Source organism: Zalophus californianus, chromosome 4 (genome assembly GCF_009762305.2).
Source record: "Zalophus californianus isolate mZalCal1 chromosome 4, mZalCal1.pri.v2, whole genome shotgun sequence".
Taxonomy (NCBI): Eukaryota; Metazoa; Chordata; class Mammalia; order Carnivora; family Otariidae; genus Zalophus; species Zalophus californianus.
This window is the reverse complement of record NC_045598.1, coordinates 35,932,881-35,948,207: the sequence shown is the minus strand read 5'-3', so window position 1 is coordinate 35,948,207 and position 15,327 is coordinate 35,932,881. Positions and strand designations below refer to the sequence as shown.

The window sequence follows — 15,327 nt, the reverse complement described above, 5'->3', positions numbered from 1 at the left end:
ACCAATACTCCCCTTTCTTCTTGCTTTCAAGTCAAGTTCAAAGGGACTTTAAAAAACAATGTATGGGGCGCCTGGGTGACTCAGTTAAGGGTCCGACCCTTGATCTCAGCTCAGGTCTTGATCTCAGGGCTATGAGTTTAAAGCCCAACATTGCGGGGTGCCTGGGTGGCTGAGTCGTCTGACTTCGGCTCACGTCATCTCAGGGTCCCAGGACTGAGCCCTATATCAGGTTCTGCGCTCAACGGGGAATCTGCTTTTCCTCTCCCTCTGCCCCTCCTCCTGTTCCTGCTCCTTCTCTCTCTCAAATAAATAAAATCTTTAAAAACAAACAAGTGGGGTGTGCCTGGGCGACTCAGTCGTTAAGCACCTGCCTTCGGCTCAGGTCATGATCCCAGGGTCCTAGGATTGAGCCCTGCCATCAGGCTCCCTGCTCAGCAGGAAGCCTGCTTCTCCCTCTCCCTCTGCTGCTCCCCCCGCTTGTGTTCCTGCTCTGTCAAATAAAATCTTTAAAAAAAAAAACAAAAACAACAACAAGGGGCGCCTGGGTGGCTCCACTTAAGTGTCTGCCTTCAGCTCAGGTCATGACCCCAGGGTCCCAGGATCGAGCCCCGCCATCGCCCCGCATCGCATCGGGCTCTCTGCTCAGCAGGGAGCCTGCTTCTCCCTCTCCCTCTGCCTGCTGCTCTGCCTACTTGTGTGCCCTGTGAAATAAATAAATAAAATCTCTTAAAAACAAACAAACATAGCCACATGTTGGGCTCCAAGCTGGGCATGAAGCCTACTTTAAAAAAAATTTTTTTTAAAAAGCATGTGGGTGCGTGCACCCGCGCGCACATACACACAATGTATGAAGTTAATATATTACCTGGTCTTTCTCTATATATATATGTATGTTCCAAGTGACATCAATTTGCTGCAGTTATAGTATATAATCTCAGAGCCAAACTACATTAATAGGTATTTCTCCTGCTATAACATGAGTGTCAGTATGGGCCAGAACAGTTAAAGGACCTTTGGCAGGGACCTAAAGGATGAATGAGGTATATGGAAAGACATCACGTTACTAGATTTAAGAACTTATTCTCTGGAGTCAGACTGCCTGTGTTCGAATCCCACCTCTAAACCTTAACTAGCTGTATAAACCTTATACTCAGTGCCTTAGTTTTCTCATCTATAAAATAGAAATGTTAAGAACTGTTCAAAGATCTATTCTAAGAATTGAATTAATAATGCCTGTAAAAGTATTTAAAACAATGCTTAGAAATACAAATAGCACTATACCTAAGTTTTAGCTATTAATATCCAGACAGGAAAGAGGGAAAGGGAAACAAATCACAAGTGTGATAAATGGAAGGAGGAGGTACTTTACATAGAGTAAGGAGACTAGTTTTCATGAAGGAAAGGACTGGAAGAAGTCATGCAAAGTCAGTCCAGCTAAGGGCTTTTACTGCCTAGTGAGAATAACTAGAGAAACTAAGCACAAAGTATTATGAGGGTTATGTTTAAGTATAATCTACTAGATTAGAATAATGCATGTCAAATTTTCCCCCTAAATATCCTTAAAGGCAGGACAGTGAAAATACGGATCTCTAGATATCTGATAAGAAAATAAGCTAAGAAGTATGTTTCTGGTTATTCTTAAAAACTTAGATTTCAGGGGCACCTGGGTGGCTTAGTCGTTAAGCGTCTGCCTTCGGCTCAGGTCATGATCCCAGGGTCCTGGGATCGAACCCCAGATCAGACTCCCTGCTCAGCGGGAAGCCCGCTTCTCCCTCTCCCACTCCCCCTGCTTGTGTTCCCTCTCTCGCTGTGTCTCTGTCAAATAATTAAATAAAATCTTAAAAAAAAAAAAACTTTGATTTTAGGGGTGCCTGGGTGGCTCAGTAGTTAAGCGTCTGTCTTTGGCTCAGGTCATGATCCCAGGGTCCTGGGATCTAGCCCCACGTGAGGCTCCCTGCTCCGCGGGAAGCCTGCTTCTCCCTCTCCCGCTCTCCCTGCTTGTGTTCCCTCTCTCGCTGTGTCTGTCAAATAAATAAATAAAATCTTTAAAAAAAAAAGTCCCAGAACAAAGTAGGATGAATTGGTCACCCTAACTACTGGTGCCTGAAAAACAAACTACCTTACTTAGGGGGGAAAAAAAAGTGAGAATGCTCTGTGATATGCAAGTCTTATCGTTAGTTACAGGAATAAACTTGCACATGAAAAACATCCAATTTTTTAAAACTCCATCCCCACCCAAAAGACAACCTTTTAACAAACACAATATAGCACATCATAGCAAAACACAGTACTTACAAAAGACTAGCTGCTTCCTGGAATGCATTGACAGCTGCTGGAATATCCCCCATCACCAGATGTTTCTGTCCTAAACCCAACAGTTTCTTTGCTTCATTATCCACATCCAGACTGCAAGAAAAGTGGTATTTTTCAAATGTCAAATACTCTTTAAAATCAACATTTTTTAAATACCTGTTACATTTATAAACCATTGTATTTTAACTTCTTTAAACCTCTGACCACTCCAGCAAGGTTTAGCTAACTCACATTTTTCACTATAAAAGCAAAAGAAATCATAAAGCAACATTCAAGAGCTTTACTAGATTTTCTTTGAAAGGTTTATCTACTCACAAAAACCTATATTGTATGTTACTATAAATATTTGCTAATTAAGCAACAAACAAAAAAAAATCATGAAAGAACCATATATTCATACAGCAAGTTGTACTACCTCTAAGAAAAATGAATCAAGAAACACATAGGTAGGGGCGCCTGGGTGACTCAGTCGTTAAGCGTCTGCCTTCGGCTCAGGTCATGATCCCAGGATCCTGGGATCAAGCCCTGCATCGGGCTCCCTGCTCCACGGGAAGCCTGCCTCTCCCTCTCCCCGCTTGTGTTCCCTCTCTCACCGTGTCTCTCTCTGTCAAATAAATAAAATCTTAAAAAACAAACAAAAGAAACATTTAGGTAGACAGGGCAAAAGACAGTGATCTCAATTTAATATAATATGTGGAACTGACATAAACACACATAGATGAAATGGAACAGAGTACAAAAACAGATCCACATATACAATCACTTGAAATTCTGACAAAGGTACCAAGACAATTCAATGCAGAAAGAATAATCTTTTCAACAAATGGTGCTGGAATAATTGGATATCCACATGCAAAAAAGTAAACCTCAACATTATTATCATACCACATACAAAAATTAACTCCAAGTGGATTATAGACTTTAATTTTTATTTATTTCTCAGAGAAAAAGAGAGAGAGCACAAGCAGGGAAGCAGTGGGGGCCCAAGGAAGAGAGAGAAGCAGGCTCCCCACTGATCAGGGAGCCCGATGCGGGGCTCAATCCCAGGACCCTGGGATTGTGACCTAAGCCGAAGACAGATGCTTAAATGACTGAGCCACCCAGGTATCCCTGGATTATAGACTGAAAACCATAAAACTGGGGCACCTAGCTGGCTCAGTCTGTAGAGCATAAGACTCTTAATCTCAGGGTTGTTGAGTTTAAGACCCACATTGGCTGTAGAGGTAACTTTTAAATATATACATATATATAGGGGCACCTGGGTGGCTCAGTTAAGTGTCCAACTACCCTTGGTTTCAACTCAGGTCATCATTTCACAGGTTGTGGGATCCAGCCCCAAGACAGGCTCCATGCTCAGTGGGGAGTCGGCTTGAAGATTCTTTCCCTCTGCTCCTCCCCACCACTGGTATGCTCGTACTCTCCCAAAAAAATAAGTGTGTGTGTGTGTGTGTGTGTGTGTGTGTGTGTGTGTGTGTGTGTGTGTGTGTGTGTGTGTGTGTGTGTGTGTGTGTGTGTGTGTGTGTGTGTGTGTGTGTGTAGCATACATATGTATATATGCATTTACAAAAAACAATGAATAAAAACATGCAGATATTCTGCAGAAGGAATAAACAGAATTTAGAACAGTGATTGTGAACTTAGGAATTATCAGGAAGTGAACTTAGGAATTATCAGGAAGTTTTATTAAAAAACACACAAGCCTGAATTCTACCTCAAGCTTAACAAAATCTCTAGGGATGCAACCCATCAATCTACCTTTTGGCTAAGCATCCTAGTTAACTATTATGCTTACCTCAGGTTCAGAACCATAGTCATATCAAGAGGGGAAGTTATGTGGAAGTAGATGTGGGCCTAATATAAAATTTAGAACTTTTAAACTAGAATAACATAAAATTGAAAATGGCAACCTTACAAAATTGAGATCTAAATCAGAAGTATTCAAAGAAAGAATAGGTTAGCATTTGCCAGGCATGTAACAAATAAGGAGAACTTTCAATTCTAGTATTTTAATCAAATGTGAAAAACCTAGAGACATCCTTGTCAGGACTCCATACTTTAAATTACAGACAAGTGGGCGCCTAGGTGGCTCAGTTGGTTAAGCAACTGCCTCCAGCTCAGGTCATGATCCTGCAGTCCCTGGATCAAGTCCCGCATCGGGCTCCCTGCTCAGCAGGGAGTCTGCTTCTCCCTCTGACCCTCCCCCCTCTCATGTGCTCTCTCTGTCTCAAATAATAAACATCTTTAATAAATAAATAAATAATAGACAAGTACCTCAATATTGTCTTTTTTTTTTTTAAAGATTTTATTTATTTATTTGACAGAGAGAGACCCAGTGAGAGAGGCAACACAAGCAGGGGGAGTGGGAGAGGGAGGAGCAGGCTTCCCGTGGAGCAGGAAGCCCGATGCGGGTCTGGATCCCAGGACCCTGGGATCATGACCTGAGGCAAAGGCAGACATTTAACGACTGAGCCACCCAGGCTCCCCCTCAATATTCAGTCCTAACTGTTATCTATCAAAAATAATACTGCCCTTTGGGGCACCTGAGTGGCTCAATCAGTTAAGTCTGCCTTCAGCTCAAGTCACGACCCCAGGGTTCTGGGATCGAGCCCCACATCAGACTCCCTGCTCAGCAGGGAGTGTGCTTCTCCCTCCCATCTACCCGCCACTCCCCTGCTTGTGCTTCCTCTCCCTCTCTACCAAATAAATCAAATCTTTAAATAAATAAAATACTGCCCTTAAACTTATGTTCCAGATATAATGTTTATGTTCCAGATATAAATCTGTACTCTGTAAATAATCTTACCTCTCCACTTTATCTGCAGAGGTAGAAGGAGCAGGAGCATCTTCTTCAATCCTGTAATGAAAAATTAAGGGAAAAATAATTAAAAGGAAGGCCATTTTAAGCCTGGAAATTAAATAAAGAAAAACATAAAGCCATAATAGAGCTACCATTTATTAAATGCCCAATAGGATATAAATATCTTAAAAGTAATATAATATATACTATTGGAGCCTGTATATATATATATATATATATATATATATATATGTATATATATATAATACATATAATCAAATTTAATCTTTACTCATTCAAGTACCTGTTATAAATGCCCTATTTGCTAGGCATGAGATACACTACACTGAACAAAACAGTCACATCCTAGCTTTGAGTTTATGATCAGGTGGAAAACAGCAAAGTATTTGTTATAATGCAGCATATGTATTCCTGAAAAACCTCACATTCTGTTAAACTCAAAATAAAGTTTATGTTCTTTTAAAAAAAAACAAAAGCAAAGTGTCCAAGAGCATTCAGTTTTCTTGAAAGGATTTTGTTTTTTTAACATTTTATTTATTTATTTGACAGACGAGAGAGATCACAAGTAGGCAGACAGGCAGGCAGAGGGAGAGGGAGAAGCAGGCTCCCTGCTCAGCGGGGAGCCTGATGCAGGGCTCAGTCCCAGGACCCTGGGATCATGACCTAAGCAGAAGGCAGATGCTAAACCAAATGAGCCACCCAGGCGCCCCACTTTTGAAAAGTTTTAATAAACATCTTTAAAACATTCCAAGGGCATCTGGGTGGCTCAGTCAGTTGGGCATCTGCCTTTGGCTCAGGTCATTGTACCGGGATCCTGGGATCTAGCCCCACATCCGGCTCCCTGCTCCTCAAGGGCCCTGCTTCTCCCTCTCCCCCTGCTTGTGGTGACAAGTGAATAAATAAAATCTTGAAAAAAATTTTCAGGGGCACCTGGGTGGCTCAGTCGGTTAAGTGTCTGCCTTCGGCTTGGGTCATGATCCCAGCGTCTTGGGACTGAGTCCCAGGTCGGGCTCCCTGATCAGCAGGGAGTCTGCTTCTCTGCCCCTCCCCTGGCTGGTGCTTTCTCACTCTTTCTCTCTCAAATAAATAAATAAAATCTTTAAAAAAAAAAAAACTTCATAGTTGTGTTTACTGAAAAGATTTAGAAATAACGACCAACTCTGTAGCAATGAGTACCCCATCCCTAGGCACCCAGACTATACTTCTAAAACTCCATTTCCCACTAAAAGTAACCAAGGCTCCATTGAAAAATAATAGATTCTAAGCTGGGGCAGGTCAAGTACAAAGGTGAGTTTGGCTTTCATACCAGAAAGCAACGAAGCTATATCTAATATGACTTAGAGTCATGTATACTTACAGTCATGCAAAAACGAATTATAAAGCAAATATGGGGACTCCAGGGAAAATCAGAAGAACACTTCTTTGTATCATTTTTGCAACTTTTCTATAAATTTAAAATGTTAATTTTTTTAAAGGTTTTATTTATTTATTTGACAGAGAGAGACACAGGGAGAGAGAACACAGGCAGGGTGAGGGAGAGGGAGAAGCAGGCTCCCCGCTGAGCAGGGAGCCCAACGCCGGGGCTCGATCCCAGGACTACGGGATCATGACCTGAGCTGAAGGCAGACACCTAACAACTGAGCCACCCAGGTGCCCCAACATGTTTCATAATAATGCACAAAAACATTAGGGGCACCTGGGTGGCTCAGTCGGTTGAGCATCGCCACCTCTTGATTTTGGCTAGGGTCATGATCTCAGGGTCATGGGATCACCCTACATCAGGCTCCAAGCTCATCAGGGAGTCTGCTTGGGATTCTCTCTCCCTCTGCCTCTCCCCCTCAGTCACACCTTCTCTAAAATAAACAAATCTTTCATAAAAATTTTTTTTAATTGGTAAATAAAGTGAGAAAAATTTACAATACACTTGTATTTGCAATTTCTTTACAATACAGTTGTACTTAAGATAGGTTTAAAGACATGGTTGATTTAAGTTACTATATGGGAACCCTATAGATTGACCCCATGCACTTAGTATTCATTTAAATCCATGGCATTTTAAGGGGCTCTCTGCTTGGCGGGGAGTCTGCTTCTCCCTCTGCTTCCTACTCGTGCTTTCTTTCTCTCTCAAATGAATAAATAAAATCTTTAAAAAATATAAATAAATAAAACAGGGGGCGCCTGGGTGGCTCAGTCGTTAAGCGTCTGCCTTCGGCTCAGGTCATGATCCCAGAGTCCTGGGATCGAGCCCTGCATCAGGCTCCCTGCTCTACGGGAAGCCTACTTCTCCCTCTCCCACTCCCCCTGCTTGTGTTCCCTCTCTCGCTGTGTCTCTGTCAAATAAAGAAATAAAATCTAAAAAGAAAATTTTTTGAATGAATGAATAAATAAATAAAAACAGGGCGGCTGGGTGGCTCAGTTAAGCATCTGCTTTCAGCTTGGATCATGATACCAGGGTCCAGGGATCGAGCCGCAAGTGGGGCTCTCTGCTCGGCAAGGAGTCTGCTTCTCCCTCCGCCTCCCACTTGTGCTCTCCCTCTCTCTAATAAATAAATAAAACCTTAAAAAAAAAAAATCCTTGTCATTTTTACCTGCCCTTTCATCACTTTTCACATACATCCCAAAGGTAATACCCAGATAAGGACATATATTATTTGTAAACGTGCCCCCAAGCACTCCAGATCTCAAATGAGATTTGAGAATGCTGTTAACTGGTGAAATGGAGAGGGGTGCCTGGGTGGCCCAGTTGGTTAAGTGTCTGACTCTTGAGTTCAGCTCAGGTCTTGATCTCAGGGTTTTGAGGTCAGGCCCTGTGTTGGGCTCCACACTGAGGACAGAGCCTACTTAAAAAAAAAAAAAAAAAAAAAAAAAACTGGTAAAAAATGGAGAAAAGTACAGTGGGGAAAGAGGCAACCTTACTACAGGTACTTTACTACCAAATATTACTCAGAATTGGAATACATACTGCAAGAAAGCTAGAAGTATGAGAATAGAAGCTATAGAAGATAAAAGGGCTCTCCTTATGTGGACAATTACTGAAAACTCTCCACAAGGTTAAAAACAACACAAATAGAATGGAGTCTATTAGTTTTCCACAACTGGGCTTTCTTCTTGTTTAGCTATAACAAATTTATGAAAAGAGATGAGTAACACATGCAATATGGACAAAAACAAATGATCAATGAAAAAATAGCTTATTCAATTCAATAAATATTAAATCTAATAGACATTTTAATTTTAGTACCTACTGTGTGCACTGGAGACAGACAGTCTCCAACCATACAGTTAAAAAAGCAGAGGGGACAGGGGGCATCTGTCTGGCTCAGTCGGTAGAGCAAGGGACTCTTGATCTCGGGGGTTGTGAGTTCAAGCCCCACCTTGGGTGTAGAGATCACTAAAAAAAATAAATAAACTTAAAAAAAAAAAAGAGGGGACAGCTTGTTTAGAAACACAGAGAAAGGCAGAAGCAATTAAATGACAGGTGAGGATTAACTATATTGGAGTCTCAGTCCCAGAACATGCTTTAAAGACAAAAATGTATTCTTTTTAAAGTTGTCAGTTATGGGGCGCCTGGGTAAGCTCAGTCGTTAAGCGTCTGCCTTCAGCTCAGGTCATGATCCCTGGGTCCTGGGATCAAGCCCCCAGTCGGGATCCCTGCTCCGTGGGGAGCCTTCTCCCTCTCCCTCTGCTTGTGTTCCCTCTCTTGCTGTGTCTCTGTCAAATAAATAAATAAATAAAATCTTTAAAAAAAAAAAAAGTTGTCAGTTACTTTCAGCAGAATCCAAAATCTTTGCTTCGAACTCCTAATCCTTTTGTGAATATTATATTGGTCAACAAGTTTGATGAAAAACCCTGAAGAATGGGGAAAAAACTGGGTTGAAAATAAGCAGAGACTTCATAGCTAGAGCCACAGGGATGAAGCACAATTTAAAAGGCAGTACACTTCAGGGGTGCCGGGGTGGCTCAGTCATTAAGCATCCATCTGCCTTCAGCTCAGGTCGTGGTCCTAGAGTCCTGGGATCGAGTCCTACCATCGGGCTCCCTGGTCAGCGGGAAGCCTATTTCTCCCTCCCCTACTCCCCCTGGCTTGTGTTCTCTCGCTGTCTCTGTCAAATAAATAAATAAATAAAAATCTTTAAAAAAAGAAAAAAAAAAAGAAAAGGCAGTACTTCTAGCTGCAGGTAAAGCACATAATCTGCCCAGAAACCTCGAATGATGGCCTTCAATCCTTACCTACAAACACTTTCTGTCATAGCCTGTTACGTTTAAACAGCTTCACTAGGGTTATTTTGGCCAGATTCTAACACAAGCTTCTCAAATTACCAGTGGTTAAAGGACCAGATTTTTTATTTCCAGTGTACAACAGATTTTTTTTTAAACAATCACTCCTTGCTGTTTTTATTTTTATTTTTTTTTTTTAGTAATCCCTACACCCAACATGGGGCTCGAACTCACAACCCCAAGATCAAGAGTCACATGCTCCACCAACTGAGCCAGCCAGGTACCCCATCAGATGAATTTTTATTAAATAATGCTTACTCCAAATTTTTATACTTATCTCTTTGTAGACCAGTAACAAACAGTTCACAAACCACTATTAGTCTACGAACCACCAATACTAGTCTACAGACCACACAATGTGGTGGTAACATAAATGTGCAAAAAGAATATAAGCACTAAAAATGCTGTATATACACACTACAAATATTGGGGCACTCCACTGGCAACAAAAATACACAAGATGTTTTATACCCCACACAGATTAGGGGTGAGGTGCAGTACTATATAACTTTCACTATTACCCATGACGGAAGTTAACAGGTACCAGATTCACCCTCCCACCTCAAACAACTAAAAAAAAAAAATGGCCAAGAACATAAAACATTAGTTTTCAACACAGAACAGCTAGTAGCACAGGACACTGATCTGACAGAAGGGAAACAAATGAGGTAAGTACCATAACTGTCCCCAACTTACTGCTTAGAGAATTTTGTCCATAGCACAGAGGAACTCAAAAGGACTCTGTCTCATAAAATTGAGACAAGAGTCTGGGGTTTGGAGGCCTAGGTGGCTAGAATTTACAGAACAGAATGGAGAAGAGATAGCAAGCTCCAGATATCTGCAGAAAGTTCCCTTCAGTCTTTGGCTAACTACTGATCAGCTTCTACATGAGAAAACTACTGAGGCCTACATAAAGGTTACTAGAAAAGCAAAGATGAAACAATCTTCAGAGATCACAAAGGGTCTAAAAGAACTCACGTTCCCAATTGTCAGGGTAGAAATACCTGTACCACATGGCAAGTACCGTTTACTAACAGAGTTAATTAAGCTCCAGGCCTGCCTAACAAAACTTAAAGGCAATCTTCAAAAGGACTGAACTATTTCCAAGTAATTGCATCCCAACATCAAAATATATTCAATTTTTGCACTCAGCAATAAACCACACAATGTCTGATAAGTTATGTAAGTAAAAAATTATCAGGCAAACAAAGAAGCAGGAAATTAAAATCCATAGTGAGAAAAAGGTAATCAATAGAAACAGACCCAGAAAGGACACAGATGATAAAATTAGACAAGGACATTAAGGCAACTATTTTAAATGTAGTCCACATGTTCAAGAATGTAAAGGAAAGCATGAGCATGAGAAAAATAAAAGGTATTTAAAAAAAAACTAGACTCAAATCACACTTCTGAAGACAAAAATACACTTGATAGGATCAATCAGACTCGGAAGAAAATTACTAGAAAAAAAATTTTTTTTGACAGAGACACAGCAAGAGAGGGAACACAAGCAGGGGGAGTGGGAGAGGGAGAAGCAGGCTTCCCGCAGAGCAGGGAAGGGAGCCCGATGTGGGGCTAACCTGAGCCGAAGGGAGATGCTTAACAACTGAACCACCCAGGTGCCCGAAAATTACTAGAAATTTAAAGACAGCAGTGGAAACTCCAAAATGGAACCAAAGAGACTTAAAAAATAAATAAATAAATAGAACTTCGGGGTGCCTGGGTGGCTCTGTCTGTAAAGTAACTGACAAATCTCTCTTGATTTCAGCTCAAGTCATGATCTCAGGGTCGTGAGACTGAGCCCCATGGTGGGCTCCACACTCACTGTGGAGTCTGCTTGAGCTTCTTCCTCTCCCACTGTCCTTCCCCTCCTCTCTAAAATACTTTTTTTCTTAGGTTTTATTTGTTTGACAGAGAGAGACAGAGCGAGAGAGGGAACACAAGCAGAGGGAGTGGGAGAGGGAGAAGCAGGCTCCCCGCAGAGCAGGGAGCCCGATGCGGGGCTCGATCCCAGGACCTTGGGACCACGACCTGAGCCAAAGGCAGACGCTCAACCTACTGAGCCACCCAGGCAATAAACTTTTTTAAAATAGAACTTCATGAGTCTGAAACACTAAGCAGACTAACATACATGTGGACTGGAGTCCCTGAAGGGATAGAGGTGGGAAAGGAAATATTTAAAGGAATGGAGTAAAGTATTTAAAGAAATGATGGCAGGGGCGCCTGGGTGGCTCAGTCGTTAATCGTCTGCCTTCGGCTCAGGTCATGATTCCAGAGTCCTGGGATCAAGCCCCATATCGGGCTCCCTGCTCGGTGGGGAGCCTGCTTCTCCCTCTGCCTGCCACTCCCTTTGTGCTCTCTCTCTGAAATAAAATCTTTAAAAAAAAAAAAGAAAGAAAGAAAAAAAAAAATGATGGCAAAGGCGCCAGGGTGGCTCAGCTGGTTAAGCGTCTGGGCTCAAGTTGTGGTCCCGAAGGTCCTGGGGTTTGGCCCCACATTGGGCTCTCTGCTCAGTGGGGAGTCCACTTCTCCCTCTCCCTCTGCCCCTCCCCATGCTCATGCCCTCCCTCTCTCAAATAAATAAAATCTTTAAAAAAAAAAAAAAACGAGGGGCGCCTGGGTGGCTCAGTCGTTAAGCGTCTGCCTTCAGCTCAGGTCATGATCCCGGGGTCCTGGGATCGAGCCCCGCATCGGGCTCCCTGCTCAGCGGGAAGCCTGCTTCTCCCTCTCGCCCTGCTTGTGTTTCCTCTCTTGCTGTGTCTCCGTCAAATAAATAAAATCTTTAATTAATAAATAAATAAATAAATAAATAAATAAATAAGAAGAGCGCCTGGGTGGGTCAGTCTGTCTGTGTTAAGTGTCTGCCTTCGGCTCAGGTCATGATCCCAGCATCCTGGGATTGAGCCCCACATCGGGCTCCCTGCTCAGTGCAGAGTCTGCTTCTCCCCTCTCCCTGCCTGCTCATGCTCTCTCTAATAAATAAAATCTTAAACAAAAAAAAAAAAAAAATGAAATGATGGCAAAAACAAAACACCATAAAAATAATAAATTTTAGGGGCGCCTGGGTGGCTCAGTCGGTTAGACGTCTGCCTTCGGCTCAGGTCACGATCTCAGGGTCCTGCGATGGAGCCCCACGTCAGGCTCTCTGTTCCACGGGGAGCCTGCTTCTCCCTCTCCCTCTCCCTCTGCTTGCTGCTCTGCCTCCTTGTGCGCTCTTTCTCTCACACAAAATTTAAAAAATAATAACAAATTTTAAAAACGAATGATGGCAGAAACCTTGCCGATTTTGATGAGAAGTATAAATCCACAGATCCAAAAATCAACAAACCCCAAGCAAAAGAATCATGAAGAAAAATACACAAAAGTATTTAATTGTCAAGTTGCTGAAAACCAGTGATAGATAAAAAACCACAGGGGCGCCTGGCTGGCTCAGTCAGTAGAACATGTGACTCTTGATCTCAGGGTGGTGAGTTCAAGCCCCATGCTGGGCATGAAGCCTACTTAAAAAAAAAAAAAAAAAAAGATATAAAATCAGGCAAAGGAAAAAGATACTTATATAATCATAGTAACAAATAATGATAGCCAATTTCTTGTTATAAACAATGCAAGCCAGAAGATAGTAAAGCAGTATTTTTAAAATACCGAAAGAAAAATTATCAACCTATTCTATAGCTAATGAAGTTAATCTTTCAAATCAAGAAATAAATCCTCTTCATTCCTATAAAAGAGAGGATTCACCACCAATAGGCAATTTTAAGAAAAAAGGAAATCTAGGCAGAGAGAGACACCTAGGTGGCTCAGTCGGTTAAGTGTCTGCCTTAGGCTCAGGTCATGACCCCAGGGACCTGGGATGGAGTCCCACATCAGACTCCCTGCTGCTTGTGCTCTGACAAATTCTTAAAAAAAAAAAAAAAAAAAAGGAAATCTAGGCACAAAGAAAGTAATACCAGGTAGAATTTGGATCTACATAAATAAGAAGCATTGACAATGGTAAATGAGGGCAAATGTAAAACATTTTATTTTTTAATCTTTTTTTTTGAACTTTAATGAACATTTGGTTCATTTCTAGTTTTTGGCAATTATGACAGCTGATGTGAACATTGCTGTGTACGTATTCTAGTGGAGAGCTACACATTTCTTTTTAGTACAAACTGAAAAGTGAATCAAGTTATAGGTGTTTTAGGGGTGCCTGGGTGGCTCAGTCATTAAACGTCTGCCTTTGGCTCAGGTCATGATCTCAGGGTCCTGGGATAGGGCCCGGCATCAGGGTCCCTGGTCAGCAGGGAGTCTTCTTCTCCCTCCTCCACACCGCCTGCTTGTGTTCCCTCTCTTGCTGTCTCTCCCAATGTCAAATAAATAAATAAAATCTTTAAAAAAGTTATAGGTGTTTTAAAGATTTTAGAAGCAAAAACAAGCATTCCCAAAGTTATTAACATAAATATTTTAGCAATAAAATCACATATGGAAACATTTCTAAATAACTAGTTTTTAAAAAGCTTTCCCCATTGGGGTGCCTGGGTGACTCAGTTGGTTAAGCAACTGCCTTCAGCTCAGGTCACGATCCTGTAGTCCCGGGATCAAGTCCCACATCAGGCTCCCTGCTCAGCAGGAAGTCTGCTTCTCCCTCTGATCCTCTTCCCTCTCGTGCTATCTCTCATTCTCTCTCTCGAATAAATAAAATCTTTAAAAAATAAATAAAATTTAAAAAAATAAAAATAAAAACAAAAAACTGGGGCGTCTGCCTTCAGCTCAGGTCATGATCCCAGGGTCCTGGGACCGAGCCCCACATTGGGCTCCCTGTATGGCGGGGAGCCTGTTTCTCCCTCTCCTTCTACTGTTCCCCGATTGTGCTCTCACTCTAATAAATAAAATCTTAAAAACTTTATCTTGAACAGATTATTTTCAGACATCTGCTAGTGGGTTTACTACTGACAACCATTGTTTTTAACCTCCTAATATGTTTAACAAAGAGCTAGGAGTACAAGCTATAAATATGTGTCAATTCTGCTATTCTCTTGCTATTTGTTTATCCTTGCATTATCACCTTCAATTCACCATTTCTAAGCAGAAATCTTTAAACACATTGTCCATTTTGTTTTTTTTTTAAAGATTTTATTTATTTATTTGACAGAGAGAGAGAAGGAGAGCAGGAACACAAGCAGGGGGAGTGGGAGAGGGAGAAGCAGGCTTCCTGCGAGCAGGGAGCCCGATGTGGGGCTTGATCCCAGGACTCTGGGATCATGACCTGAGCCGACGGCAGACGCTTAACGACCGAGCCACCCAGGCGCCCACATTGTCCATTTTGTAAGAGGTAGCTGAAACTAGAAAAAAAGTCTTACCTAAACTTATTGTGGCTATCATTTAGCAGTATATACAAATATTGGATCATTATGTTGCACACCTGAAACTACTGTCAATTTTATCTCATTTTTAAAAATCCTGGGGTGCCTGGGAGGCTCAGTCGTTAAGCGTCTGCCCTCGACTCAGGTCATGATTCCAGAGTCCTGGGATCAAGTTCCACATTGGGCTCTCTGCTAGGTGGGAAGCCTGCTTCTCCCTCTCCTACTCCCCCCTGCTTGTGTTCCCTCTCTCGCTGTCTTGCTATCGAATAAATAAAATGAAAGAAAAGAAAAAAAAGAAAGGAAAAGAAAAGAAAAGAAAAATCCTAATGTTTAGGGGCGCCTGGGTGGCTGAGTCAGCTAAGCATCTGCCTTCGGCTCAGGTCATAATCCCAGGGGTCCTGGGATAGAGCCCTGCATCAGGCTCCCTGCTCAGTGGAAAGCCCACTTCTCCCTCTCCCTCTGCCTGCCACTCCCCCTGCTGTGTGCTCTCTTTCTGTCAAAGAAATAAAATCTTTAAAAAACAGTTAAAATTAAAAGAAATCATGCTTAAAAATAAATCATAAATAATGCAACTGT

At 41.9% G+C, this 15,327-nt stretch overlaps 1 protein-coding gene across 4 annotated transcripts in view; it reads right to left on the bottom strand.

Moving 5' to 3' along the window:
* The window catches only part of LOC113928745 (nuclear autoantigenic sperm protein), a 41,272-nt gene that overhangs the window by 12,676 nt on the left and 13,269 nt on the right, over nt 1-15,327 (bottom strand). For all 4 annotated transcript variants that reach the window (XM_027604750.2, XM_027604724.1, XM_027604739.1 and 1 more), the window contains 2 exons: nt 5,117-5,167; nt 2,296-2,406 (listed from right to left, as the gene is read on the bottom strand). In XM_027604750.2, the coding sequence (XP_027460551.1) occupies nt 2,296-2,406; nt 5,117-5,167 (162 nt within the window). The remainder of the gene's footprint in view (nt 1-2,295; nt 2,407-5,116; nt 5,168-15,327) is intronic.